At 35.6% G+C, this 25,687-nt stretch overlaps 2 protein-coding genes and 1 long non-coding RNA gene across 3 annotated transcripts; 2 read left to right on the top strand and 1 right to left on the bottom strand.

Annotated features, from left to right (window-relative positions):
* Nucleotides 1–564: 564 nt before the first annotated feature.
* On the bottom strand, nucleotides 565–11,734 carry LOC120170590. The gene is made up of 3 exons (XR_005520793.1): nucleotides 11,626–11,734; nucleotides 4,221–4,225; nucleotides 565–578 (listed from the first exon to the last, which is right to left on the bottom strand). It is a non-coding gene; the product is annotated as an uncharacterized LOC120170590 (long non-coding RNA).
* Nucleotides 1,753–9,414, top strand: LOC120170580 (cell wall protein RBR3-like). Its single transcript, XM_039178525.1, has 8 exons — nucleotides 1,753–2,050; nucleotides 2,634–3,238; nucleotides 3,369–3,477; nucleotides 3,756–3,876; nucleotides 4,018–4,722; nucleotides 5,587–6,294; nucleotides 6,478–7,426; nucleotides 8,591–9,414. Exons 2-8 carry the CDS (start codon nucleotides 3,043–3,045, stop codon nucleotides 9,016–9,018), a joined length of 3,216 nt encoding a protein of 1,071 aa, XP_039034456.1. The 5' UTR covers nucleotides 1,753–2,050; nucleotides 2,634–3,042; the 3' UTR covers nucleotides 9,019–9,414.
* Nucleotides 11,735–12,802: 1,068 nt separating the features above from the next.
* LOC120167033 (uncharacterized membrane protein YuiD-like) lies at nucleotides 12,803–15,135 on the top strand. The gene is made up of 5 exons (XM_039176164.1): nucleotides 12,803–12,924; nucleotides 13,984–14,140; nucleotides 14,378–14,428; nucleotides 14,566–14,658; nucleotides 14,961–15,135. Exons 1-5 carry the CDS (start codon nucleotides 12,833–12,835, stop codon nucleotides 15,027–15,029), a joined length of 462 nt encoding a protein of 153 aa, XP_039032095.1. The 5' UTR covers nucleotides 12,803–12,832; the 3' UTR covers nucleotides 15,030–15,135.
* The last annotated feature ends 10,552 nt before the right edge of the window (nucleotides 15,136–25,687 follow it).

Below are 25,687 nucleotides of genomic sequence, written 5' to 3'. Positions count from 1 at the left end.
CTACTAAATACTAATATGGGTATTCCTTGTTCGTCAATTCCAGTTCCAAATAGCTATGGAATAGAGTAGATTATTGCTACGATTTTTGCACGTATGGATAGAAAATTAAACCGAATTTATTGATCATTACGTAGAATTCAATTAAGATATTGTATGAAAGTATGTTTTCTTCTATTCTCTTATAAAATTTGAAGGCTTTTTGATTGGGTGAGTTCAAAGAAGTATTGTTTAGTCGACGTGGCAAAGCATTACCTTTAGGTAAAACATCAACATCACCGTTAATTTTTTTAACGACGGATGACTAAAATGAAATCAAAACGTAACGTTAATTATGATTTTAAAATAAAATATAGTTAGGTTAGAATAAAAGTATTAGTTGGGGCACAAAAAAGTGTAGTTTACCCAAAAAAAAAAAAAATGAGACCGGAAAAAGAAGAAGAAAACGAAAGGTTGCTGCAGAGGAAAGACGGAAATCTGAACAAGAGCCGATTATTGTAGCCTGTCTTGGAAGTTACTTTCCCGGAGGATAGAGAAAAAATTGAATTGTCTGCGTCTGAAACCGGTCGATCTCCTCCGACCTCAGCCACGCACCACTCTGTAATTTGCTTTTAATTTCTCCCCTCTCTTCCAATCGCAATCATTTCTAATTCAATTTATTTCTCAGGTCAAAGGAACTTTACGTCTACTTATTTTATCTTTGTCAACTACCAACTTAGTTTTCAGACGCAAGTGATCATTAACGGTTTAGTCTCATCATCATCATTATTAAATAACTTTTTAAAATAAGATAACTATCAAGATTACCTATCAACTTTAGTATAATATGTAATATTATTATATGCGAATTTAAAAGATATAATGTTAAAAATATTTTTTATCGAACGAAAATTATTAGTTGATTGACGGTAAAAGTATATTGTTGACGTATTATTTTTACATGTAGTCAATTATTAGTGTATCACATTTTATATTATCATTTTGAATGACACGTCACATACGTTTTTGACATGATACATACTACATAATTACTTTAAGTGATGTTACACATGTTATACCATTGATTTGAATGACATGACATATATTACATTATTACTTTAATTAATATGACACATATTACGTCATTATCTTGGATGACATTACATATGATACGTCAATAATTTAGTACATATAGAAATATAAAATTAACAATATACATTGATCGTTGGATAATTAATAACTTTTATTTAATAAATATAATTTTAACTAAAGTTAAAATATTAAATATTTAAATTTTCTTAAACCAATTACTAGTTGGTTTAGTGAGATGAGATATTTGATTTTTTAAGCAATATCAGATATTCAAAACCCTAGTGTTTGCATGAAGTAAACTGGGTTAGGAGCAAACTGGGTTAGGAGGGCTGCCTTCGTCTCCGCAGTACCCAATCTGAACTAGATAGATCGGACACTAGAGGTTAATTAAAAAAGAATTTCTTAAAAAATCAATAAAATTTAAAATAATTATTTAAAAAATGTAAGATGTTAATTTTGATATTATACCTTTAAGTGTACTCAAGCGGATTAAATGCGATTAACCTAAAATAGAAGAAAACATTTACAAAATTACGATCGATTAAAAAGAATATTTAAAAGAAGAAAAGAGTAATGAGGCGATCAGGTCGGGTGGACGAATTGGTCCTTACGCGGACTCTGCGCAACCCGACTGGAGCAGCTTTATAACTTCCATTTTATATTTTATAAAAAAAATTTATCTGTTACCTCTGAACCAAAAACAAAATCTTATTACCCTCAGTTTCTCTAGAGTACCATTGTAGCTTCTGCCGTCGCGGCAACCACCGTTCACGGCTGTCCGTAATCTAGTATCTTCACAAATTTGACTAGAGTATTCCTTTTGGAACTTCTAAACCCAGAAACCAACTTAATTTTCTCAAAATCAACACCGAAACCTCTAAATCTAAGCCCGAGACCTGCTGTTACTAACACTTTAAACCGCCACATTCTGCCGTTAGATTGTCACTGGATTTAAGATGAACGTCCCTCCGGTCTCCTCAAGGTATTAACCTGTTTTTGATTTTGAAAACATCAACTCGAACCTAAGAAACCTTGAAAATTCCTTAAAATGCTTAACCTACTGACAGAAAATGTTTGATTGTTTTCTCTCCTTTGCCGATGAGTACTTGCTTTGATTCTCTTCATTTTCTCTGTTGTTTTTTTGGAAGAAAAAAAATGAAACAGTAAAAAAACTCGTGCTTTATTCTTGTGATCTGCTGGAGAATTGTGACATTTTCTGGGTTTGTTGATGTTGGTCTTGTCAATTATTCTGCTTTGTTTAAATCAAGGGTTTAACATAAATTCATTAAGAGCGAATATGCGAAGCAGGTCCAATTCTTGCTTTTATTTCGCTGTTATCCTAACCTTAATTTCTTGATCTAAGTTTTCGGGTTCCTTATTTTTAGCTTCAAAATCCCCTCCCCAAAAAACCATCTTAATAAGTTTCAACTCTAATATTCAGATCTCACATTTCAAGACCAAATTCGAGAGCGGAAATGGATTTTCAACAAAAATAAAATTATAATTCACTCTAGCATCATTACTGAAATAATTTTCAAATGATACGGATAAAATCGTGTCTATAGGTGAATTGACTTCATCACTAATTTTGAGCGGCGCTGGAAATGTTCTGCCTGGAGGTTACTGGTGGCTGAAAATTTTGACTTTGGCTTTGGGTTTTGGTCAATGTAGGCGTTTTACTGTTAATTTTGATGGATATCTAGGGTTCTGAAGTTGCGTTTCATTATGAGCATCTCAGTTTGGTGGCTATTTTCCATCTCAAATTCGTGGTTATTGTTCAGTTACTGCTGCTGCTGATTTTCTATCAAGCATTCTATTTCAATGTGGCCATTGCACCCTTGTTTTGAGTTATTTTGAAGTTGACTGCATTTGTTACTTGGAAGAAACACGGAAAGGGTGAGTTGGGAGTAAATTATGGGGCAGGATTAAACGATTGCTGTGATTCTTTCAGTAGGGTAGATTAGGGCAGCTGAGATGCCTCCTTCTCCAGCATTGAGACACTCTCCAGGGAGGGAGCTGAGAGGGGGAACCCACAAAAGATGGTGTAGCTTGGAGGGCGTGTTGAATGTACATGAAAAAGATGACGACCTTGCTTTGTTCAATGAAATGCAGTTCAAAGAAAGAGATAATTTTTTGCTTCAACCCTCGGATGACATGGAAGATTCATTTTGTAATTTTCTGTTTTGCCTTTTGATTTCATTCGAATGGGTGTATTGCCCGTGAATTAATGAATGTAAATCAATGTCTGCAAGCTAACGCCATTTTTTTTATTTTCTTTGGTTTTGAAATATTGTTTGCAGCTACAAAACTGAAATATTTTTCAGATTTCAAACTTGGAGTATCTGTTCCTGTTCGAGGGGAGACTAGTGAACTCCTTGATGCAGATGAAGAGAAAAATGACTATGAATGGTATGTCATAATTTCATCTTTGAGATTTTTGAATGTTGTTTAGAACTGTGACATGATGAAAATTTTGGCCTGGAACTAAGCTGAAATAGTAATATAATCTTATATAAGTTGGCACGTTCTTGTTTGGCATATGTTAGAATTAAGTAATTGCCGATGGTGTCAGCAAGAAATTATTATTATTTGATCATTTTTATTTCATTCCTTGCATGCTATTGTGCTGTTATCTGAACTTAAAGTTTTTTGGTCCTCACAAAGTGTCATTCTTGGTGATTTTGAAGGTTATTAACTCCACCTGACACCCCCCTTTTTCCTTCCTTGGATGATGAGCCACCTCCATCTAACATTGTTCGCAGGGGTAGACCTCGGACTCAACCCATTTCCATATCAAGATCATCCACAGTAGGTTATCATATCACTCTTGTGGAATGAAAATATGTGTATTGATGAAATAGTTGTCAACATTCACTTAAGTCTTCTTTTGAAAGTCTGATCTTATTCTTTCTAAAGCTTCACCATTCGTCCTCTATGAAAATATTGCAGATGGACAAGAGTTACAGAAGCAGTAGGGGCAGTGCAAGTCCAAATCGTTTAAGTCCATCACCTCGGTCTACGACTAGCACACTCCAATCTAGAGGAAGGCCATCTTCAGCACCTCAGTCCAGTCCAATAAGGCAATCTACTCCAACTCGAAGACCATCTCCTTCCCCTAGTAAAAGTTCAACACCCGGTCAAAGGTCTTCCACACCTACTCAAAGGACAAGCACAGGAGGAAGGGGAACATCTCCTATAAGGACAAGTAGGGTAAACTCTACGTCACCAAAAATAAGGGCTTGGCAGTCAAATATCCCCGGTTTCTCCTTAGATGCACCACCTAATCTTCGTACTTCTCTGGGTGATCGACCAGCATCATATGTGAGGGGTTCCTCACCTGCGTCTAGAAATGGAAGAGATGCAAGATTTGGCAGGAAATCGATGTCCCCAACGGCCTCTAGAAGTGTCAGTTCATCTCATAGTTATGATCGAGACCAATTAAGTTCATACAGTAGAGTGTCTGTAGCATCATCTGGTGATTATGATGCAGACCCTCTACAATCTATTCCTCTTAGTGGATCTACCCTTTCTGTTCCAAGGAGGCTTGGTACATACAAAAATAACATGGGGCCAACCTTTAACAAGAAATCAGCTAGAGTGTTATCACCAAGTTCTGCTCCAAAACGTTCCTTTGACTCTGCTCTTCGTCAAATGGTAATTTCTTTCTTTCTTAGGTTAATATGCATCTGTTACATCAGTTTGGGTCCATATACAAGTGTTGAAATATAAGTAGTTAATTTTCTGCTCTAATTTTCTGAACCTAGTCAACCTACCTTGCTTTATTTGCTCCTAGTTTATTTAATTCCTTTCTGAATGGCCTGCAACGGAGGACTATTCTTGTTCCAGTATGTTTTACTAATACAGTATAGATTTAAACTATCTAATAATGGAGAAGAGATAAGGAAGGTCAATGTAAAATCTTTTCATTTTCGTTGGAATGTGAAACTGTGTTCTCTTGGTAGAGTATTCTTAAATTCCTGTGTCATGTTCCAATAATGTCGTATATCTAGAGGTGACAAACTTGATGGTATAATTTAAATTGATGGGTTTGATGTGATCCTACTACTTAGTAAGCATTGCACGTGAGAATTATAGTCGGAATTAATTGCTGGATGAAGTTTTTGGCAGTGACCATTTAAAATTTCAGTGCCTGATTTAATCTGGTATGTCTAAAAGGGGGAAAGAAAGTAATAACTCCAGAACTTCCTGTTTAATTAGTGCATTATATGAATCACATTCCATATTTGAGTAAACTTTCTGAGCAATTAGCTTTCTCTTGACGTGTTTTAACGTGTTAAATAACTCAAGAACTTCAATGCAATCTGCAAGGTCAATGTCTTTACTACTAAGCAAAAAGAAATTTATGATAGCTGTGAAAGAATTCATGTGGTGTGTTGTTACTTCTCATGCATTTACTTGTTCCCAATTAGACTTTTTCGTGCGTAATTAGTGCAAATCATGCATGCTTGGTCATAAACACAGACCTTATAGTTTATTGTAATCAATATTTCGATTCAGGATCATCGGAAGAGTCCTCCAAATATGTTCAGACCTCTATTATCTAGTGTTCCAAGTACCACATTTTATGTTGGGAAGGGCAGTTTTACACATAGTTCTCTGATGTCAAAGAATTCATCTGTTACCACCAGCAGTAATGCAAATTGTGATCAAAGTTCAAGTGCTGTGCTTGATATTGAAGGAAGTGACCAATATGATGACATGGCAAGTGAATCCGGAAGGGTACCTTATGCCAATGTTCTTGAAGAGGTTTTTGCCTTTGATAAGATGGATGCAGTAAACCAGGATGCTAGCTATGAAACACATAATGATTCACTTAATATTCTCATTGAAGATATTGATAGAGACTCTACAATCCAATGTGACCCTGACCACTCTGGGGAGTTATGTCATCATGGTCTTGAAGTGGAAATGACTTCAAATTCTGATCCTCTGCGTGACAGGGGAGATCTTTTTGAAACTGATAGTTTTGAAAATACAAAAATTTGTTCTAAATGTGGTTGCAGGTATCTTGTTATTGAGCGGGTTGAAGAAGAAACCAGTCTTTGCACAGATTGCAGTAGGCAACATGGTATAGTTGGTGGTGACATTTCTGATGCAGAGAATTACCCAGAGTTGTTTATGGAAGTTTCTGAAGAGGATAAACCCTACCCTGAAGTGGAAATCTCAATTAATCCATCTGATTCACTGTTGCATGTTGCTGATGCAGTTGAACCCTGGATTTCTCAGCATGAAAAAACTATCAAGCAAAGTGAAAATTTCTCTCAAGAAAATTCTCTTGGAGGTTCTCTGTTGGAGGGAGGTGAGAACAGGCTTGGTTATCAGCAAGAGATGGCTGAACCAACTGTTGGTTATTCTATACCTAATAGGGACACTGGAGGTCAGCAGTTGCATTACTCTGATGAACATTTGAAGGTTAATTCATCAGAAGTTGTAGGTATTTCAGTGCTGTTAAAGAGGTCAGGCAGTAGCAAGGGGCCTGTTGTTCTAGGTAGGACCTTTTCTACCATACCATCAGAAGATCTTTCTTATGCAAGAGACAGTTCTAACAGTTTCAGAAGCTCTGTTGGACATGGGAGTGTCTCTGTATCATCCTCTGTCGAATTGAGCTCATCCAGACAAACAAATACATTGAATGCTATAAAATCTGAGTTGGAGAATTACCGATATGATTTGAATGCGAAGCCTCCAAGCTTTACTTTGTCTCAAAGTTCAAGCAATAATTACCAAGCATTAAGTCTTGCATCTAGCACAAATGATGAAAATTTTGAGAGTTCTGTTCGCAGTCTGAAATTTGAGGAAGCAGAGGACCTAGCTGTTGTTTCTCTAGCCAAAGCTTCACAAAATTCAGAGGCAGATTCATCATTCCCTGCTGCTGCCATTTCCAAAACTGATGGTATTGAGTGGAATGAAAGTAGCAATGTAATTGATACTTTAACCTCTGAGCCATTAGAGGACAATTCAGCAGCATCGTTTCCTCTCAATAATGACAGTGTTTCATATGAGAATGTAAATAGCTTTTCAACTAATGCCAGGATAGCCCCAAGTGTTGAAGCATTACCTACCACTCTAGATCCTACTCTTGAAGAACATGGTATGCAAAATGATATTCCTGATGCCGTTGAGGCTGCTGGCCACACCTTTTTGACTACAATCTCAGAAATAGAAATTGACAATTCCTGCCGAAGTTCCTGCAGTTCAGAACTTGATGGCTTGTCTCCAAATTCTGAGAGGAAGAAGAAGAGATCCATGGATCTGTCTGATGCTATACCTTTTTATGTGGATATTACTGCTTCTGTTGAGGAGCATGATACGTCAGATCATGCAGTTGGTGTTTTAGGTACGTAATTATTTCATTGCGGCTTTCCTTCTACTTTGTACTTTCAACTTGAAGTAAAATTTTACTTCCATTCTTGAGAAGATTTTTGATATGTCAATCACCATTTGTCATAAACAATTTTAGGATGCAGCATGTTTAGTCCTTCATTAACTATCCATGCTAGTCCTTTTGAAAGTCAGATTATTCTGTCTTCAACCATTGTTACTTCCTTGTAGTTTTTATAAGAGCAGTAAATAGCAACACTAAGAGCCACTTGTAACCCTTCATGGATTACCCATCATGATTGACCCCTTTCTCTTTTTCTTTGGGGTTGAGGTTCAAGTTTGTAATTTTACCCAGGTCTGTGATCAAATTTGCCTTGTCTTTTAGCAGGTGCCATTTTAACATCGTACATTTTGATTGGCTTAAAAATGATCAAAAGTTAATCATGAATAAGGAACTGCCATATTATTTTGATCTTTTTGGCCTTTCTAATAAAAGTTGTACACTTGGGAAGCACATGGTTTGTCAGTCATACTAGTTTCAAATCTGTTCAGTTACATGGTTTGAGTTAAGTCACAATCTTCATAAGGTTTTCATACTCCGATTTTTAGCAGTCAATTACTTATTCTTGGAAAGCTGTGGATAAGGCAATTACTGCTCTGATAATGGATGTGAGGATTGCCTTTTTGTGGCTTCAATAAGAGATAAGAGTATGAGTTGTTTGAATTTTAGACTATCCCCATAGATATGTTGCCTATTCTTGGTCTTCAGAGAATTGCTTTACATGGCAGTTGTAATGTTTTCTACTTGGGGGTGTTTTAACTTCAAATATTGGAAATTAATGCTTGCTTTGCAATGGATCATGTTAAATTCCATTTACCACCATGCTATTCCCCCCCCCCAATATTTGCAGTGACAAACTAATTTTATTTACAATTATTTTTAACTCTTTTTCGTACATAAGAAGTGATTGATTTGACCTTGTGTCTGTTAAAATGATATTCCTCAGTTTGTTGATCGGATAAGGTTTATTTTGTCTGTTTCTTGATGTCAATGCTTTTTTGAATTTAGTACTCAAAGCGGCACACCATAAGATTCTTTGCTGAAGTTCAGTTCTGATTTGTTACTGAGTTGCAGTGATATTTTGTTTAGTCTTGATGGAAATTTTATGCTATTTGACAGAGGAATCAACTGTCTTGGTAGAATGTCGTGGAGGAAGTAAGGCCAGAAGCCTGACACTTGAAGAAGCAACAGGCACAATACTTTTCTGTAGTTCCATTATCCATGATCTTGCCTACGAGGCAGCTTCCATTGCCATTGAAAGGGAAAGTTCTGTGCAATTGGAAGGTTCCAGGCCAACTGTGACGATCTTGGGGAAATCCACTTCTGACAGGAAAGATCTACGGGGGCGAACTGTTGGTAGATGGACTTCAAAATCTAATAAAGTCAGGCAGAGGCGGGTAGAAACTGATGTAAAATCTGTGCCTACCAAGACTGTCAATGACGAAAATGCCTATGAACCTTCAAATCATAATGTTGATATTCCTAATAAGATGGACAATATGAACCCTCCAAAGCTAGAATCTAAGTGTAACTGCTCTATAATGTGAGAGCAAGTCTTTCAATCAGACCAAACACGCAGCGCTTCACCGTCCTCCTCATGGCTTTGCTACTCCAATCTTATTTAGAGGGATTGGCAAGTGCTTTGGATTTTAAACTCATTTTGTGGTTAAATTTATTGGCAATGGGTTGTCTGGTTCCAAATTTAATTGTAAGAAATGCCACCGGTTGTTGGTGGTGACATAAATTGTAAAGTTGTTTAGGTTGATAATAGTGAAGGCAGTGTGGGGTGGGGGCATTTGTGTTTCCCATCACCAAATTCGTTGTTAGTTATCAGTGTTTGTTTTGGGTCCTGTTCTTTGTCGGAGAAAGTGTGAATTAAGACCCTACCTCATTCATATTCAATTATTATGACTATTGAAAATAATGTCAGCTCAATTTGTTTAGCTTCTCCTCCATCTCCTTGGCAACAGGTACTGAGACATATTCCACTGTGTTTCACACTGACACTCCTGCACAGAGTTTCCATGCGGAAGAGGATTTTGCGTCACAACACAACAGGTATGTACAAATTCTTGGTCCTTGCTTCATGAAAGTTAAGATGAATGTAGACAAGAAAGATGGAATAGAGGACTTATGATAACATGATATAAATGATGTGCCATTGCTTTTCATGCTAATGTTGTTTTCCTTTTTAAGTTTCCATTCTCTTGTACAAGTTATTGTAACGATAATGCTTATTACGAGTGTTTGCTGCCCTTTTCCGCAAGTGGATATAAAGTTGAGATTTATTCAACCAATACAAACTTTTATTCTTGAAGTCGAGGGTGCCATGTCTCGTCTGATAGTTCTATAACATTTAAATTTTCATCCTTTTTTGCAGAGGCATTCCAATGCAATGCATGTCATTAAATTCATTGTTTTTTCTTATATGGGAAGAGTGGGGGGCACCTGATATCTGAAGAAATGATTTTGAGTTTGAAACTTGAAATTTCCTGTATTTTTTCCTTTCTTTTCTGCAGCTGAAAGTTGAGAGTAGGTTTTTATTTTTCTGATATATTTCCTGGCACTGGGTGGTGAGACTGAGTTGCTCAACTCATCATATTTTGTTCTATAAACTTATAATTGTATGGTGGAAAATTGCTTGGTTGGCTAGCAGTGAATACATATGGATAGTGATTTAAGAAATAATAAAGCAAAGGAATGTGGATTTTATTTTCACATACAGGCATTAGATACATTATTGATTTTGGTTGGAAAAATAATTGGAAAAGTCCGATGAGGTTTGTCCAAGCAGGTTGCTCATTCAATAATTTGATTAAAGGAAGACTGATTTTATATATTTGGTTATATGTGTTCTTCGGCTGGATTCTTCTTCATGTAATCCGAGTTGTTGATGGGTTCAGAATGTAAAGTGAAAATCATCAGCTTTCTATAACTTTAAACGTCCAAAATTGACGAGACTAGGGGAGTTGCTTGAATCGAAATAAATTAGTATTATGATGTTATAAATAATTATATTTAAACTTAAACAATTAAATAAATATATGTGATTCAATTTAAATTTTTAAATAAAATTTGAATAATAAAGTGTTATTCATTAATTCAGTTTAATTTTTTTCATTTGATTTGACTTAATCGAATATTCAGTCTTAACTGGGTTAATATTATTACCAAAGCACAATTTAAAAACTTTTCTTACGAAGATAAATCTTAAATTTATTAACTATGATCTGACAAGGTTATATTATTCAATTTTTATTTTATATAAAAACAATAATTTTGACCCGATCCCATACTTTAAAATATAGCATAAATTACACTACATATTATCAAACTTTAAGCGTTGATTCCTTTATATTATCGAACTTTTAATTTTGTCAATTTTAACAGTAGTGTTATGTTTTATGCCACTTTGCCGCTAACGACTTAACGAGACAATGATATGGCAGCTAGATGTCGTGACGGTTAGGACGTAGAAACTATTTTCTACGTAATATTGCATTTTAAAAGTTCGTATGATATTAAAATACATCAAAACGATGTAGTACTATGAGGTATTCCACTGTCGTGCATCATGTCGTTCTTTAGCTTTCTATTTTGCCCATGAGAGAAAGGAGAGAAGGTATAATCTTTCACCGGGGAACATGGGGCAGCCTTTTGTGGGTGAAACAATCGGTTAGTTGAGTCCTTACTCTGCTACATCGGTTGGTGAATTCATGCACAAGCATATATCGAGGTAAGCTTTGAGTTTCAACTTTCAACCCTTTGTTTATCTGTTTATATGGCATTCCTTCATTTCATGGGTGGCGAGGTTGAAGCCCACAACTACAGTTACAATCGACAAAGGGTGGGTAAGTATCTCCGTCTTGTGCCTTGCATTATGCAAATTTACAGCCCTATTTCCTCCCTCCACTTTCCACTGCAACACCTTACTCTGCTACATCGGTTGGTGAATTCATGCACAAGCATATATCGAGGTAAGCTTTGAGTTTCAACTTTCAACCCTTTGTTTATCTGTTTATATGGCATTCCTTCATTTCATGGGTGGCGAGGTTGAAGCACACAACTACAGTTACAATCGACAAAGGGTGGGTAAGTATCTCCGTCTTGTGCCTTGCATTATGCAAATTTACAGCCCTATTTCCTCCCTCCACTTTCCACTGCAACACCTTGGCTCTTGTTGTTATTATTCAACTCCCTGTTACTTCTCTTCAATTCTCTGGATTCCACGAAGACCATGGATTCCCTATCAACTCCTACTCCTTCTCCTACTGTCGCCAATGCTGCCATGTCACCGAGGGCATCACCGTGGTTATGTCGAAGAAGCGAAGATGATGAACGAGAGAGTCACTGGTTGGAAAATATCGTCGCCTCCAGCTCCGAGGAGCATCACCGTTGTTATGATCTTGAAGAATATCCAGTAAAGCAAATTCATGGAGATGAAAAATCCAAAGCGAATCATAAAAAAACAAAAAGAGAAGAGAATTAGAGCGAAGAAACTGTTCCAATAAAAACAGTGAAGCACCTAAGTGTAAGAGAAAGTAGATTCATCCATTGATTTAAATGAACCCACAATTAAAGCGATGAACAGTGTGTTTCTGAGCTAATGGAAGAACTACAGGCTCAGTTTAAGAAAGCTTCAGCGGTTTCACGGTGGAGTCATCGCTAGCTTAGATTATTTAACTTAAAAATGCAATATTACGTGGAAAACGGTTTCCACGTCATCACCGTCAAGATATCTAACTGTCATATTATCGTCCCGTCAAATTATTAATAATGGAATAATATAATTAAACGTAAAAACATAATTTAGTGATAAAACTAATAAAATTAAAAGTTTAATAATATAAATAAGTCAATGCTCAAAGTGGATGGTATCTGTTATAATTTATCCTAAAATATATATTGAATTATTTATTTTAATGTATATGATAAAGTTATTTTGGGAGGAGACACCGACTCGTAGGGTATATTCGAGACATGATTAGTATGCCAAGTGGCATATTCAGTAGGAACCTTGCAGAACTCGAAGACCGTTAGTTGTTTTGGTTTGAGTTTGACAAACGAATACGATATATCCCATTGCCCGTTGCCTCTAATTTTAGTTCATTTCAAGCAAAGCAAGCCCCTTTGTTTCAAAGGATCCGTCAAGGTCGCCGCCTACTCCGCTCATCTTCATTCTCATATTCCATTCCCAATATCCACTTTGGGATTTGCCCATTTGTTCTCTTCTTTCTGAATTTTGGGCCTTTAATCTTTTCTTTTTCTTTCTTGTTCCATCATTAAAGGTTTCAGTATAGCAGCAGTTTGATTAGAAAGGAAAGAATATTGAGGAGCAGGGACACATAATTCTCTTCATCAATGTCTTCTTCCTGTGTTTTCACAAATTACCCTCTTATTTCTGCTTTTATTGCCTTTGCTATTGCCCAATCTATCAAGTTCTTCACCTCCTGGTATCTCCAAATCTCCATTGTTTTAGCTTCCATGAATCTTAAATAGTTGTCTTGTTTCTGTTATGCTTTTTTTTTTATAAAAAAAATATGAGAATCATTTCACTGCATGTTTAATAAGTGAAAATTTTCCTGTTAATTATCTTTCAATCAACTTGTTTTCATCATTGAGGGAATAAAAGGTGCCTGAGATAATAGCTGGTTGATAGAAGTGAGTATTCAATCTCAAGTCTAAGTAAAAAAAAAAAAAAATTGAAGATAGTCGAGTTATTCGAATTTTTATTGAATATTAATAGTAAATATTTATAATATTTTATTACTAATTAATTCTAATTTAAATGGATTTCTATAACTACATATGTATATATATATATATATATATATTCAAATTTGTGTTATACTCGTATATCATGCAAAGTTCAGAAATAAACTTGAAAATCAATCCACTAATTATTGGTTGAGTCCAATTTTGGCCACCCCTACTGGTTGATTAGTGATTACAATTAGACATTATCTTCTCGAGTCCTGGGGGGTCTTTGATTATTCAAGTTGTAGTTCTGGTCAGCTCTAGCTTGATTCAATTCCTGTTTTGAAATGATAGCATATTTTAGTTTTAATGCCTCCATTTACATTCTTTTCATCAGCCAGGGGCTTGATTTTCGTTACGAGACGGGGAAGAAAATCTTATGTAAACCGAACCATTTTGCAGGTACAAGGAAAAGCGATGGGATATATATTCAAATTTGTGTTATACTCGTATATCATGCAAAGTTCAGAAATAAACTTGAAAATCAATCCACTAATTATTGGTTGAGTCCAATTTTGGCCACCCCTACTGGTTGATTAGTGATTACAATTAGACATTATCTTCTCGAGTCCTGGGGGGTCTTTGATTATTCAAGTTGTAGTTCTGGTCAGCTCTAGCTTGATTCAATTCCTGTTTTGAAATGATAGCATATTTTAGTTTTAATGCCTCCATTTACATTCTTTTCATCAGCCAGGGGCTTGATTTTCGTTACGAGACGGGGAAGAAAATCTTATGTAAACCGAACCATTTTGCAGGTACAAGGAAAAGCGATGGGATATCAGCCAACTTGTGGGATCCGGTGGGATGCCTTCGTCCCATTCTTCGACGGTCACTGCTCTTGCCACTGCTATCGGATTCCAAGACGGTTTTGGAGGATCACTATTTGCGACCGCATCGATCTTAGCATGCATCGTATGATCCTTTGTTTCTTGTTTTATGGTTGCCTTATAAACAACATCGAATGGAAGTCCGGCATTGCTTTCTTTGTCCCTGCTGGTGCTAATCTTGGTTTTCTCCTAATTTCGATTTCTAGTACCCAAGTAAAATGTAATATGGCTAATAAACTTGCTATCGAAGAAAGGGTTTGCCGTGTCACCGATACCGCCTGCTTCGTAAATTTAGTTTTGATGGGATGGATTTGATTTGCAGGTAATATTTGATGCAACCGGTGTGAGATTGCATGCTGGACGGCAAGCAGAGGTTTGATTCTGAGTAATTGCATGTTATAGAAGCTTTAGTTATAAACTGCATTCTGTCATTACGAAATAGGATGCATGATCAGTTGGTTTAAACCTGATTTCTTTCATGTATCCATTGACAAATTGTATGTCCTTCAGGTCCTGAATCAAATCGTTTATGAATTGCCTGCTGAACATCCTCTGGCCGAGACCAGGCCGTTACGTGAACTTCTTGGTCACACACCTCCCCAGGTACGTTTTCATGGCAGATTACTTGATCCACACTTTTGTTCTTGAACATCCTTTAGTTAAGCTTCTCAGATGTTGTAGTCCAAAGCGTTTATGTTTTTTTCTTATTTTCTGAGCAATAGATGTTTCAAATGTTGTAACTAATGGATACAGAAATCTGGGTTATTTTTTAACACCGATGCTGATATACATATGGATTCGAAACTGAAATAATCTCCGGTATTGCTTGTGGTAACATCGGGTGCCACGAGCAACTTCATCTGAGATAACCACTTATAATTTTCAACCTTGCATCTAAATTACAGGTTTTTGCTGGTGGAGTGCTTGGTATTATAACATCTGCTGCTGGCTATTTTATTTTCCAGGCAGCCTAGTAGAAGTTGATGCCTCATATTGCTCATAGATATCATTCTACAATAGCTTCGATGTTTGAACTTCGGCTACCATGAAGACGGGCTGCGACCAGCAGACCTTCGCCCTCAATGGAGAGATGTTTATAAAATCATGTTTTTTCCTTTGGAGTTTCAATTCATTTAGTCAGTAGCATAAGTTTGAAATGATTTGTGTGGTGTAATGATGATAGTTTGATACATCTTGTTCAATCTGATCAAATGTAAATTGTTTCTGCTATAATATGTATATCAGTTCTAGGGTTTTTTTACTGGAATATCAAACTTATTTGTTTGATTTGAGACCTGTGGTTTAGTCCTAAATGGTGAGCAATGGTAGTTCTTCACCATGTGCTCATCCGGCCTGACTAGAATCACTACTTGCTCCGTCGTCTGACAAGTTCTCCACAGTGACAACAAATCCGATGATGTTCTAACTTCTATAACATCCAGGTAGTTCTTCCGAGGTGCTCCCAGGCCGAAATCCGGTAACAGATTCGGCTGGCCAAAGCTAATATACCTTGGCAGAACCTTTAGATTCTTCAGAAGCCTTAAAGGAAGCTTGAACATGATCATGCTTCAAATTGGTACATAGTGAATATAAGTTGTCGTAACCGGTTTTCGTCCGGGCACAAAATATTTATTTGGCGGGAAAAGTAATGTGAATAAATGGTTTTTAAAATAATTTGGGAGTCTCCATCGGCCTTTTAGGTCAGGTAGGTCGAATACCTAAAAATCATCCTTTAAAAGAGTTTTTAAGAAAACATCGATTAAAAGATAAACTGATCTACGTTTTAACCAAAAATTCGTTCTTTTTAATAATAAAAAGGGATTCGTGGTCGGTTACATTTAGGGAAGGATTAGCACCCCTACAACGCCCAAAATTGGTACTTTTCAATTATAAATTGTCTCTATTATTAGAAATTTAAAAATTTAAAATATATTTAATTTATAATCCTATTATTTTAAAATTATAATTATGATTTTAAGTAAATTTATTAATTTATATAAATTTATAAATAAAATATTTATTTATTTAAAAATATCAGAAAATGACTTCTAGGTGCCTTAAGACAGCTCTTTTCTTCGATATTAAAAAATAAATAAATAATTAAAACAATTAATATATAATTTATAAAATATGATTTTTATTTATTTAAAAATATCAGAAAATGGACATCCAGTTATTTTAAGACTGTCCTTTCTTAATATTGAAAAATAAATAAATATTAAAACATGATTAAAATAAGTTAAAAGTAATTAAATAAGATTTTAATAAATAAAATAAATATTATAAATATATATATTTATGGCTAAATAATAATAATAATAGTAATAATAATTAAAAGTAAACATATAAAATTAACATATAATGAACAAAATTAAAACTATATATTTAAAATAAATAAAACTTGTAAAAATAAATAAAAATTAAAATTAGTGACTAAATTATAACCTAATAGAATTAAATACCTAATTCATGATTAATTATTTAAAAATATAGTGGCTAAACATACTATATTACCTATTTATTAATGTAGTGACTAAAATAAACATATATTGAATTCAAATATTAAATTAAAACAAATTAAAACATGCTGTTTGTGATTAAAATAATAATTACTAAACTATAAGGGACTAAATTCAGTATTCATCCTAAATATATAATTATACTGGACATGACTGAAATAAAATAAAATAAACTTCGAAGACTAAATTATAATAGGCAAAAATTACTTTCAGTGACTAAATTGCAAGGTATACAAACTTGGAGCACTACGAACGGGGTTTACCCTTTATGAAATTACATAAACACCCTCCCCTAAAACGGCATCGTTTGGGAGAAGGTATTTAAATACCCTAAACGGCTGGCCCTTCGGGCCAGCATCCTCATTTCTTCTTTCTCTCTTCTCTCTCTAACTGAGAGAGAATTTTTAACTCTCTCGCCTCTCTCTAAAACTGAGAGAGAGACCACCGCCCGGCAGCCGTGCTCCGGCGTCGGCAACCACCGCTGCCGGTGGCCGGAAAATTTCAAAATTCCCAAAATAAAGATCAGAACGTCCTAAAGACGAATCCGATGTCCTTTTTCTCTAAAAAGCCTTGTAGTTACCTAGATCTACAGAAATACTCTCGGTATTTCAATTTCTTTTGCGGCGTGTGGAGGTTCTGACGACGGCGTAGCTTCCTCGGTGGTAAGTTTTCTCCCTCTATTCTCTCTTTGCTTTTTGATTTGTTGCTATGGGTTTTGTTTGGCTTGCTGTTGTGGTCTGTTCAGGTTCTTGCTATCGTTTCTGTTATCTCCGGTTCTTCCTCTCTGTTTTTTTTTATTTTGCAGGTGTGGTGGCTTTTATAGCCACCACCGAGGCTTTCGTCGGACCGGTTCCTTAGGAAGCTTTCGGTGAGTTACCATAACTATGGTGGTGACTCACCATAGGCAACAACATGGATGATCAGAGTCGTGGCAGCAGAGCTTCTAGAGGCTTCGGCGGCGAGGTGACGTGGCACTGGAGTGTCGGCAGCTGGACGTTGGACCACCTGGCAGAGGCGACGGCTGGCCTTCTGGAATCTTGGAGGCGGCTGGGGTGCTAGGGTTTAGAAACTCTAGCTAAAACCCTAAATTGGTTTAGGGTTTTAGCTGGGCCATCTGGTTGGGCTTCCAGATTTGTAATTGGGCCCCGATTTTAGCCTGTTTGTAATAATAATTTTAATAATAATAATAATAAATAAAATAATAATAATATTATCAATAATAAAAAAAATGGGTAAAAAATTAGTATCTTCAGCTGCCCCTCTTTGCTCATTCTTGTGTTAACAAGAATAGAGCAAATACGAAAAGATAATAAATTTTTTATCCATTTGAGTTCACTTGATTATGATGGCAATGTTGAATAATTTCTTCTTTGGGATTAGTTCTTCTAATTATGAACTTTTTCACTGGGGATGAAAATTTATCTCCTTCTGTGATGTAATCTAGCGAATGTTGAACAAGCTCTTCTCATTGTGAACTTCTTATTCTTCAGATGAGTTCTTCTCATTATGAACTCCTTCTGGAAATGCTGATGATGATATATCTCCTTCTGTGATAGAGTCATGCAAAAGGTCGAACAAGCTCTTTTTATTATGAACTTCTTCTTCCTTCTTCAGATGAGTTCTTCTCATTATGAACTTTCTCTGGAAAAGTTGATCCATCGAGTGATGAATTCAAACTAAAAGTTAAACAAATTCTTCTCATTATGAATTTCTTCTTCCTTCTTCAGACGAGTTCTTCTCATTATGAACTCTACCTGGCAATGTTAATCCATCAAATGATGAATTCAAACAAAAGGTTGAACAAATTCTTCTCATTATGAACTTCTTCTTCCTTCTTCAGATGAGTTCTTCTCATTATGAACTATCTCTGGAAAAGCTGATCCATCGAGTGATGGATTTGAGCAAAAGGTTGAACAAGCTCTTCTCATTATGAACTTCTTCTTCTTTCTTCAGATGAGTTCTTCTCATTATGAACTTTCTCTGGAAAAGCTGATCCATCAAGTGATGGATTTGAGCAAAATGTTGAACAAGCTCTTCTCATTATGAACTTCTTCTTCCTTCTTCAGATGAGTTCTTCTCATTATGAACTTTCTCTGGAAAAGCTGATCCATCGAGTGATGGATTTGAGCAAAAGGTTGAACAAACTCTTCTCATTATGAACTTCTTCTTCATTCTTCAGAAGAGTTCTTCTCATTATGAACTTTCTCTGGAAAAGCTGATCCATCGAGTGATGGATTTGAGCAAAAGGTTGAACAAGCTCTTCTCATTATGAATTTCTTCTTCCTTCTTCATATGAGTTCTTCTCATTATGAACCTTTCTGGAAATGTTTTAAGAAAAAAAAAGATTCTGCACTGTAGGGCTTACAGCTGACCTGAAGGTTTTAAAAACATCAAAAAGCTCCTGAAGGCTTTTTGGAAACATCATGCACTGTAGGACTTACAGATGTGAGAAATAGTTTACTAAGTAAGAAACTATGAAAATCGTTTTCTCATTATTTTTCAAAATAACATGTTGATTGGGTAACATGCCCCAATCTCAAGATAATGCTCATTCTTGTGGATTGCGTCCATCTTTCTTTCAGATGTTTGCATGATTCCTGCATTTGAGATTTTGAATTCTATCTTCTTCTTGTAAGGTATTTTCTATCATGAATCTTCTTTTTCATACGAAAATCTGAAAAAACCTTATGCTTGAATGCAATCAAATGTATCAATGTAATGCATTGTCTATTGTGCAAATGATGTTCTTATGAATGGATAAATGTTGATGGAATCTTCATTTGACTTTTAAAGTGGTGAACTCGGTCTTTCTTCACCTCATCATTTATTTTCAGGGTTACCTCTGGAGTGTAGCAACTTATGCTATCAAGCTTTCATTTCTGAAGAATTATCTGATCAATCTGCATACTTGTATCTTCGTCTCTTCTTTGCTTCATGAAAGTCTCAGAAGAAATGTTTCATTTATGGAACTCTTGCCGTAGTCAGAATTATGACTTTGATGCCCCATTTTGTCTTGGATAAAACCAATTGCTTGGACTTGTGCAAAAATCCAATAAAACTTTCATCTTCGAAAAGAGAATCTATCATCTTTAAAAAGAGAATTTATCATCTTTGAAGAGAGAATCTATCATCTTTGAAGAGTGTAGATGTAGATATGCCTGACTCATCAGAGATTAATTAGATATTGAATAAGGCAACTTGGACCATATCATGTCGAGATGTTTAACAACATCCTGTCGTTCAACATTAGTTGGCTCCATTAATTTCTTGTTGTTAAAATTTTTGCTTCCCTTTAATGGAAAGAAATATTCATCATGTCTCACTGCTAACCTTGGGGTTGAAGAAAACAAACTTCATCTTGGATCCATAAATGGAAATACCATATGATTGCAACATTGGTTCAGTACCAGAATAACTGGTTCGTAAAACATTTGACAACACATTCATCATTTCATGTGGTTTCTGCTCAGATGTTTGTAAAGTATTTGACAAACATTCATCATTTCTTGTGACTTCTGCACAGATTTCTGGTCAGTGAAGCTCTTTGCACAGTGTTCAAAGCTTTTGTATGATGTCACAAGACCTCTTGAAAACAAAACTCAGTGGGAATACAAATGGAATGCTGGCATGACCAAAAAATTGGTCCAATTCACAAGATATGCTAGTGTCGAATTGAATAAGAGATACCAACTGATCTTGATATCATCTTGGGCAAGGGAAAGTGTAATACCGATCATGTTTTTTCCATAATGAGTGTTGTAAGAAATGAAAACACATCAGCTATAGGAGCCATGTATAGAACGATATCCATGAAATTCTTGTCGCTGGGGATGAAACACCCATGATAAAACCAAAATAGATGAAAACTCTGTTCACCCTGGCTGGCAATGATAACACCAATAACAATGGGAGTAAGGGTAATGTAATCTGAGCCTCTTTATTCAATGTCATCAAGCAAACAACAACTGATGTGAAAAACAGCTTCGTAACCTCAACATTATGGTTGAAACTAACTGCCAGGAATCTCAAAGAAATATTTTCAATCATCATCGACACACAAAATACAAAATTCAAAGATGAGATTTTGAGGAATTGAACCCTGGATCGACTGGTTTGCCTGAGGATCATCTTTATTCATGCAACCATGATGTGGATTAACAAAGAACACACTGTCATGTGACACATGGTTAAGAAGATTGGGTATTTGAAACCATACTTGTTGAGTAAATAGTTGTTAAATAACAAGACCCTGATATAACTGCCTAATGAATAAAGCAATTATGTATAGTCAACTCGACTGTCACTGTTTCACCATTTTCATTCTTCATATATTTATGTCTCATTAGAAATATTTGTTCAAGTCAATGATCTCGACACAGGATGATATGGGCCTTCAGCATGCCCCAACATTGGCTAATACAAGTGTTCAAAATGCATCAACAGTCCTGATTCTGATTGAAAGGGGCTTTCAGCATGCCCCAACATTTTGCTGATATAAATATTCAGAATACTTCAATATTCCTGATTCTGATTGAAAGGGGTTTTCAGCATGCCACAACATTCACTTTTTGTTAATTTGAGCCTTCAAAATGCCCCACATGGATCTGTCTGAAAGAACTTTTAAAATGCCCCAACATTTACTGATACAGATGTTAAAAGTGTGCTCAACATTATTTCTTGTTGAGATGAGCCTCCAAGAATGCCCAAATAATCATATTGTTGTGAGCCTTCAAAATGCCTCAATATTCTATTTCTGGTTGAAATTGGCCCTCAAGATGTCCCACATGGATCTGTCTAACTTGGGCCTTCAAAATGCCCCCAACATTCTAATTCTGGTTTATTTTCAATGTCTGTTTGACTTGAATCTCATGATCCCTATGAGGTCCAATTTTGACAATGCATTGTTATGGGTACATGTGGATTTATTCGTGCCCCAAATCTGTTTATCTTGAATGCTCTCATTATGGTGTCAATAAACAGCAGTGTTGTCAAGTAACTGGAGGAATTCTCATCACGTTGTCACAGACTTAAGAAGCAATCAATCATTTTGACAGAAACGTCTGAGATATATGCCTCTTTTGAATGAGGTGACCATTTTCTGTATCTGGAGGGATTTAATCAGACATAGTAGTAAAAATAGCTTGGTAATCCGTTCCAGGCTGACACAGTGGCTTATCATCTTTCAGTGAAGGCCATCTCTGAAATATACTTTTCTGTGGGAGAGAAACCAATTTATGCAAACAGTAATCTGATGCAATAGAAAGACTACATATACAGTGGTACAGGCTCTTGAAAACTCCACACCCATGCAACATGTTGATTCTGATAACAACTCATCTGATTATGAAGTGATCTTTCAGGATGATTTCACATATATTGATAGTTCTTCTGATATCGAGGAAATCCTGAATTCTGATTCTAATGAGGAGAATAAACTGTTATACTTGACAAAAAATGGGATTCTTAGAGGCTGAGACTTCAATAACCATGGAGAGATGTGGTCCAGATTGATCAATTGCAGAATTGACAGATTTTATATGTGATGATCAACTGGCTAAGGCTACTGACGCACTTCTTATGATAGAAGATAGGAAGTCATTATGCAATGATCCCAATTACAAGCAAAGGCGAAACTTGGGCTATGATTTTTGAAAAGGAAGAAGCAGAGGAAGCTTGAAAAGAAGCTTCTTAATGAAGACGATCATGCAGTTCATCTTTCAATTCCAATGATTGGTTCTGGGGTTCCTACCGAACCAGATCAGATAACTCAAAGAACACTTCCAGAAGATGCTATTGGGTCTCTTTATTTCTACTATGAGCAAATTCATCTTTCAAATATAATGATTGGTTTTGGGGTTCATACCAAACCAGATCAGATAACTCAAAGAACACTTCCAGAAGATGCTATTGAGTCTCCTTATTTCTACTATGAGAACGTGGCACTTGCTCCAGTTGGTTTGGACTGAAATATCACAATACTTATTCGATGTAGAGCCAGAATTTGTAGATTCGAAGCATTTTCATACTGCTACACTGAAAAGGGGCTATATTCATAATCTGCCAATTGAGAACAGATTTACTTTTATCATGTTTTCTCCACGCACTATACATGATATTTTTCCATTGACAAAGAAATGATGGCCTTCCTGGGATCCAAGAACAAAGTTGAACTGTTTACAAACATGTACAGGAAGTGCCAAATTGACAGAAATGATCTGTAAGGCTCTTGAAGCTTATGACGATGAGCCACCTTCGAGTGTCCAGAAGTATGTTCTTGATGAGTGCTGAAAATGGAATCTGGTATGGGTTGGAAGGAATAAAGTTACTCCAATTGAACCTGATGAGGTGGAAATGCTTCTAGGTTTCCCTAAAAACTATACATGAGGAACTGCTAGAGACAAGTTCCCCAATGATATCAATGTCCTGTCTCTTTTCTCTGGAATCAGTGATGCAGAGATTGCCTTCTATTGTCTTGTCATATCTTTGAAAACAGATGTGTAAGAACTGAATGATAATCAGTTGGAGCAAATGATGAGTAGATTTGTCGAATTCAACCTTGTTGTCGGTGGCATCCAGCGTAACAACCTTACTGGAAGAAATAAACATCATCAGGATGAACTAGAAGATTTTTGTTGGTGCATTTTCTTGCAATGACTGCTATGACAACTGTATCTTCTGCTGCTCCAATATATCCCACTTTTTTCGAATCATGGAACGGTTTAGTTGACGGTAAAACTGGTCATCTTCAACTTTTGGAATCTTGTAACCAATGTTACCCTATATAAAAGGCATATAAGGGTATATTCTGTTCCAATGTCTTATTCCGTGACATAAGTCCTCAAATTCAAATTCAGCAATCTTCTGAAGGACATAATGAATATCATCTTGACAAAGAAAGTGATCGGCATAGAAGAAACAGCAATGATGTATCAAGACTTGAGCCAGCCTCACGGTATAACCAGAGTGCAGGTAGTGACTTGTTCATGGCTCTATGATGTAATCTTCTAGAGAACATGAATTGAAGGTTGGGAAAAATAATTTGTCTGGTGATGCTTATCGACCTCAACATGAGATAAACGATAATCTTTCTTGATGAGTTGCTAATAATGTCATAGGAGAGTGTCACAAGTTCAATTCTCCAGACTTTCTGGCTTCTTGGACCACTGGCTTTCAAAAATGTGAAGTGCTTCATTATTCTGGCCTCGTTCATTCTTTTGTTTCTACAATAGAGGTAGAATAAACAACAATTGCTTCAAGGACCTTCCTCATTTGAGAATGTCCTGTTTGAAAATGTTTTTTTCTTCTCATTTCTTTATCGAAGAATGAAAGAATTTTGCAAAGTAATGCACTTCTCAAGTTCACAATAGAATCAAATCATAAATAATGAGTTTAATGAATATCAAATAAATCAACTACACTTTTAAATCATTCAAAAATCATAGTCCTATAGCAAGTGTCAAAAATATTGACTGATTTAAGGTATATGTTGGTTCTGGTAAAGTAGGTTCTTTCAAGTTGGTTCAATATGTCGCTTCGAGCTTCCACTAACTTGAAGAAATGGTTGTTATGCTCATCTTGTAGAGATACTTCTTGATTCCAGAATCTCAGGAACGTCTTTGGGATGTGCGGTGCTTCATTTAAGAGCTTAAGATCATCTCTTATGTCGTTTGTTGCACCATTCAATATTCGAGCCGCCTTTTCAGGTTTTCAAGTCGAATCCTCCTTTGGTTCTAAGATGTTATTTAAAAATTTATATCTTGAACCCTCCTTTTATCATTTTTCATATCATGCATTAAAGATTTTAAAAATCAATTTTTGCAAATAAAAATCAATCTTGAGAGGCGGAATGAATTCTGAAGATATTCTCTTTACTTAGAAATCCATGTATGATTAAAATGGACTTTTCAGGTACGTAACGTAGGCCATGGCTTATGGTTACGAAAGAAAGGGATAAAAAGGCCCAAATAAGTGTTTAAGGGTAATCAAACCAAGGATCAATTCATTCTGATGCCATCAATCTTGTTTTGTTTGACTTGGATCTGCCTTGCTGGGATTTTTCCATCATCTGGATCCCTCTAGACTGCCAAATTTTGGATTCATTTCCATTTTCTCATATCTCCAGCATTTCTTGCTCTTCTTGTTTGTACTTGATCAACCTTGTAACTTGAGGCTCAATAAGTCACCAATCTTGATTCAATTTTCCTTCTTTTTTTCCCCTTTTTCCTTTTTTTTTTTATTTTTCTTCTTTTTTTTTTCTTCTTTTTTTTTCTTCTTCTTTCTTTGCTAGATGAGTATAATACTTCAATTGCTTTGAGCACCTCCTTTTCCTTTTGCATTTTGGAGATTTCCCATTATTCTTGATTGGATTGATCTTCAAGCACTCTGTATTTGACATACCTTGTAGTTCAAAACTTTCTTGACTTCATGGAAACTTGTCTTCGTAATAAAATTGTATTGACAATCTTTATTCTTGTGAGCAAATATCCTTCACTTTACCCCCTAATGTAGAGGGTGATCCTTGGTTAGGGTTGAATCAGAAGAAAAATCATTCAGGCTCAAGTGGGGACAACAAATGATATATATATATATATATATATATTTACAAGGATAAATGAAACAATGCCGTTCATCATCTCATACACATAAACCTTTGTAAAAAGTGGTATCTCCAGGGGAGATGAATTTTCAAGATTAACTTTATTTACATGAAAACAATGTAATTAATGCATGATATATTTATTTCAATAAATCACCTCTTCTTTGAGTATGTCCCCAATCACTTGAAATCATATTCGATAAGTTGGTCCATGATGCCTCATCTCATCTCTTCTTGCAGGAAAATTCACGGATAACTGAAAGTTTGGTTCTTTTGAGGTTTTTTTTATGATGGCATTGTATTTGGAAGGTCAAATGTGTGACTTTTGAGGTCATATATATAGTGGAAGGGGTAATATCATAAACCAACCAACTCTATCTGAGAAGGTAAACATCTAGAGTTGGTGTCTCAAAAACAGGTAGAGACATTTCTTCAGAGTCTCGGATAAATGTACGGTCAAAATTTGGTTTTAGTAAGGATCAAGTAATTGGCATTGGATGGAAGGTATAATTTTATC

Source organism: Hibiscus syriacus, unplaced genomic scaffold (genome assembly GCF_006381635.1).
Source record: "Hibiscus syriacus cultivar Baekdansim isolate YM2019G1 unplaced genomic scaffold, ASM638163v2 tig00003041_pilon, whole genome shotgun sequence".
NCBI lineage: Eukaryota > Viridiplantae > Streptophyta > Magnoliopsida > Malvales > Malvaceae > Hibiscus > Hibiscus syriacus.
The sequence above is the reverse complement of the archived record's forward strand: the minus strand, read 5'-3'. Positions and strand labels throughout refer to the sequence as shown.

What these genes read in the sequence shown, in the direction of transcription:
- LOC120170580 (XM_039178525.1), top strand. Translation starts at nt 3,043, where the DNA reads ATGCCTCCTTCTCCAGCATTGAGACACTCTCCAGGGAGGGAGCTGAGA. An exon ending in GAGAAAAATGACTATGAATG is followed by an intron (nt 3,478 to 3,755) that starts GTATGTCATAAT and finishes GTGATTTTGAAG; the next exon opens with GTTATTAACTCCACCTGACA. An exon ending in CCATATCAAGATCATCCACA is followed by an intron (nt 3,877 to 4,017) that starts GTAGGTTATCAT and finishes AAAATATTGCAG; the next exon opens with ATGGACAAGAGTTACAGAAG.
- LOC120167033 (XM_039176164.1), top strand. Translation starts at nt 12,833, where the DNA reads ATGTCTTCTTCCTGTGTTTTCACAAATTACCCTCTTATTTCTGCTTTT. An exon ending in ATGCTGGACGGCAAGCAGAG is followed by an intron (nt 14,429 to 14,565) that starts GTTTGATTCTGA and finishes TATGTCCTTCAG; the next exon opens with GTCCTGAATCAAATCGTTTA. An exon ending in TTGGTCACACACCTCCCCAG is followed by an intron (nt 14,659 to 14,960) that starts GTACGTTTTCAT and finishes TCTAAATTACAG; the next exon opens with GTTTTTGCTGGTGGAGTGCT.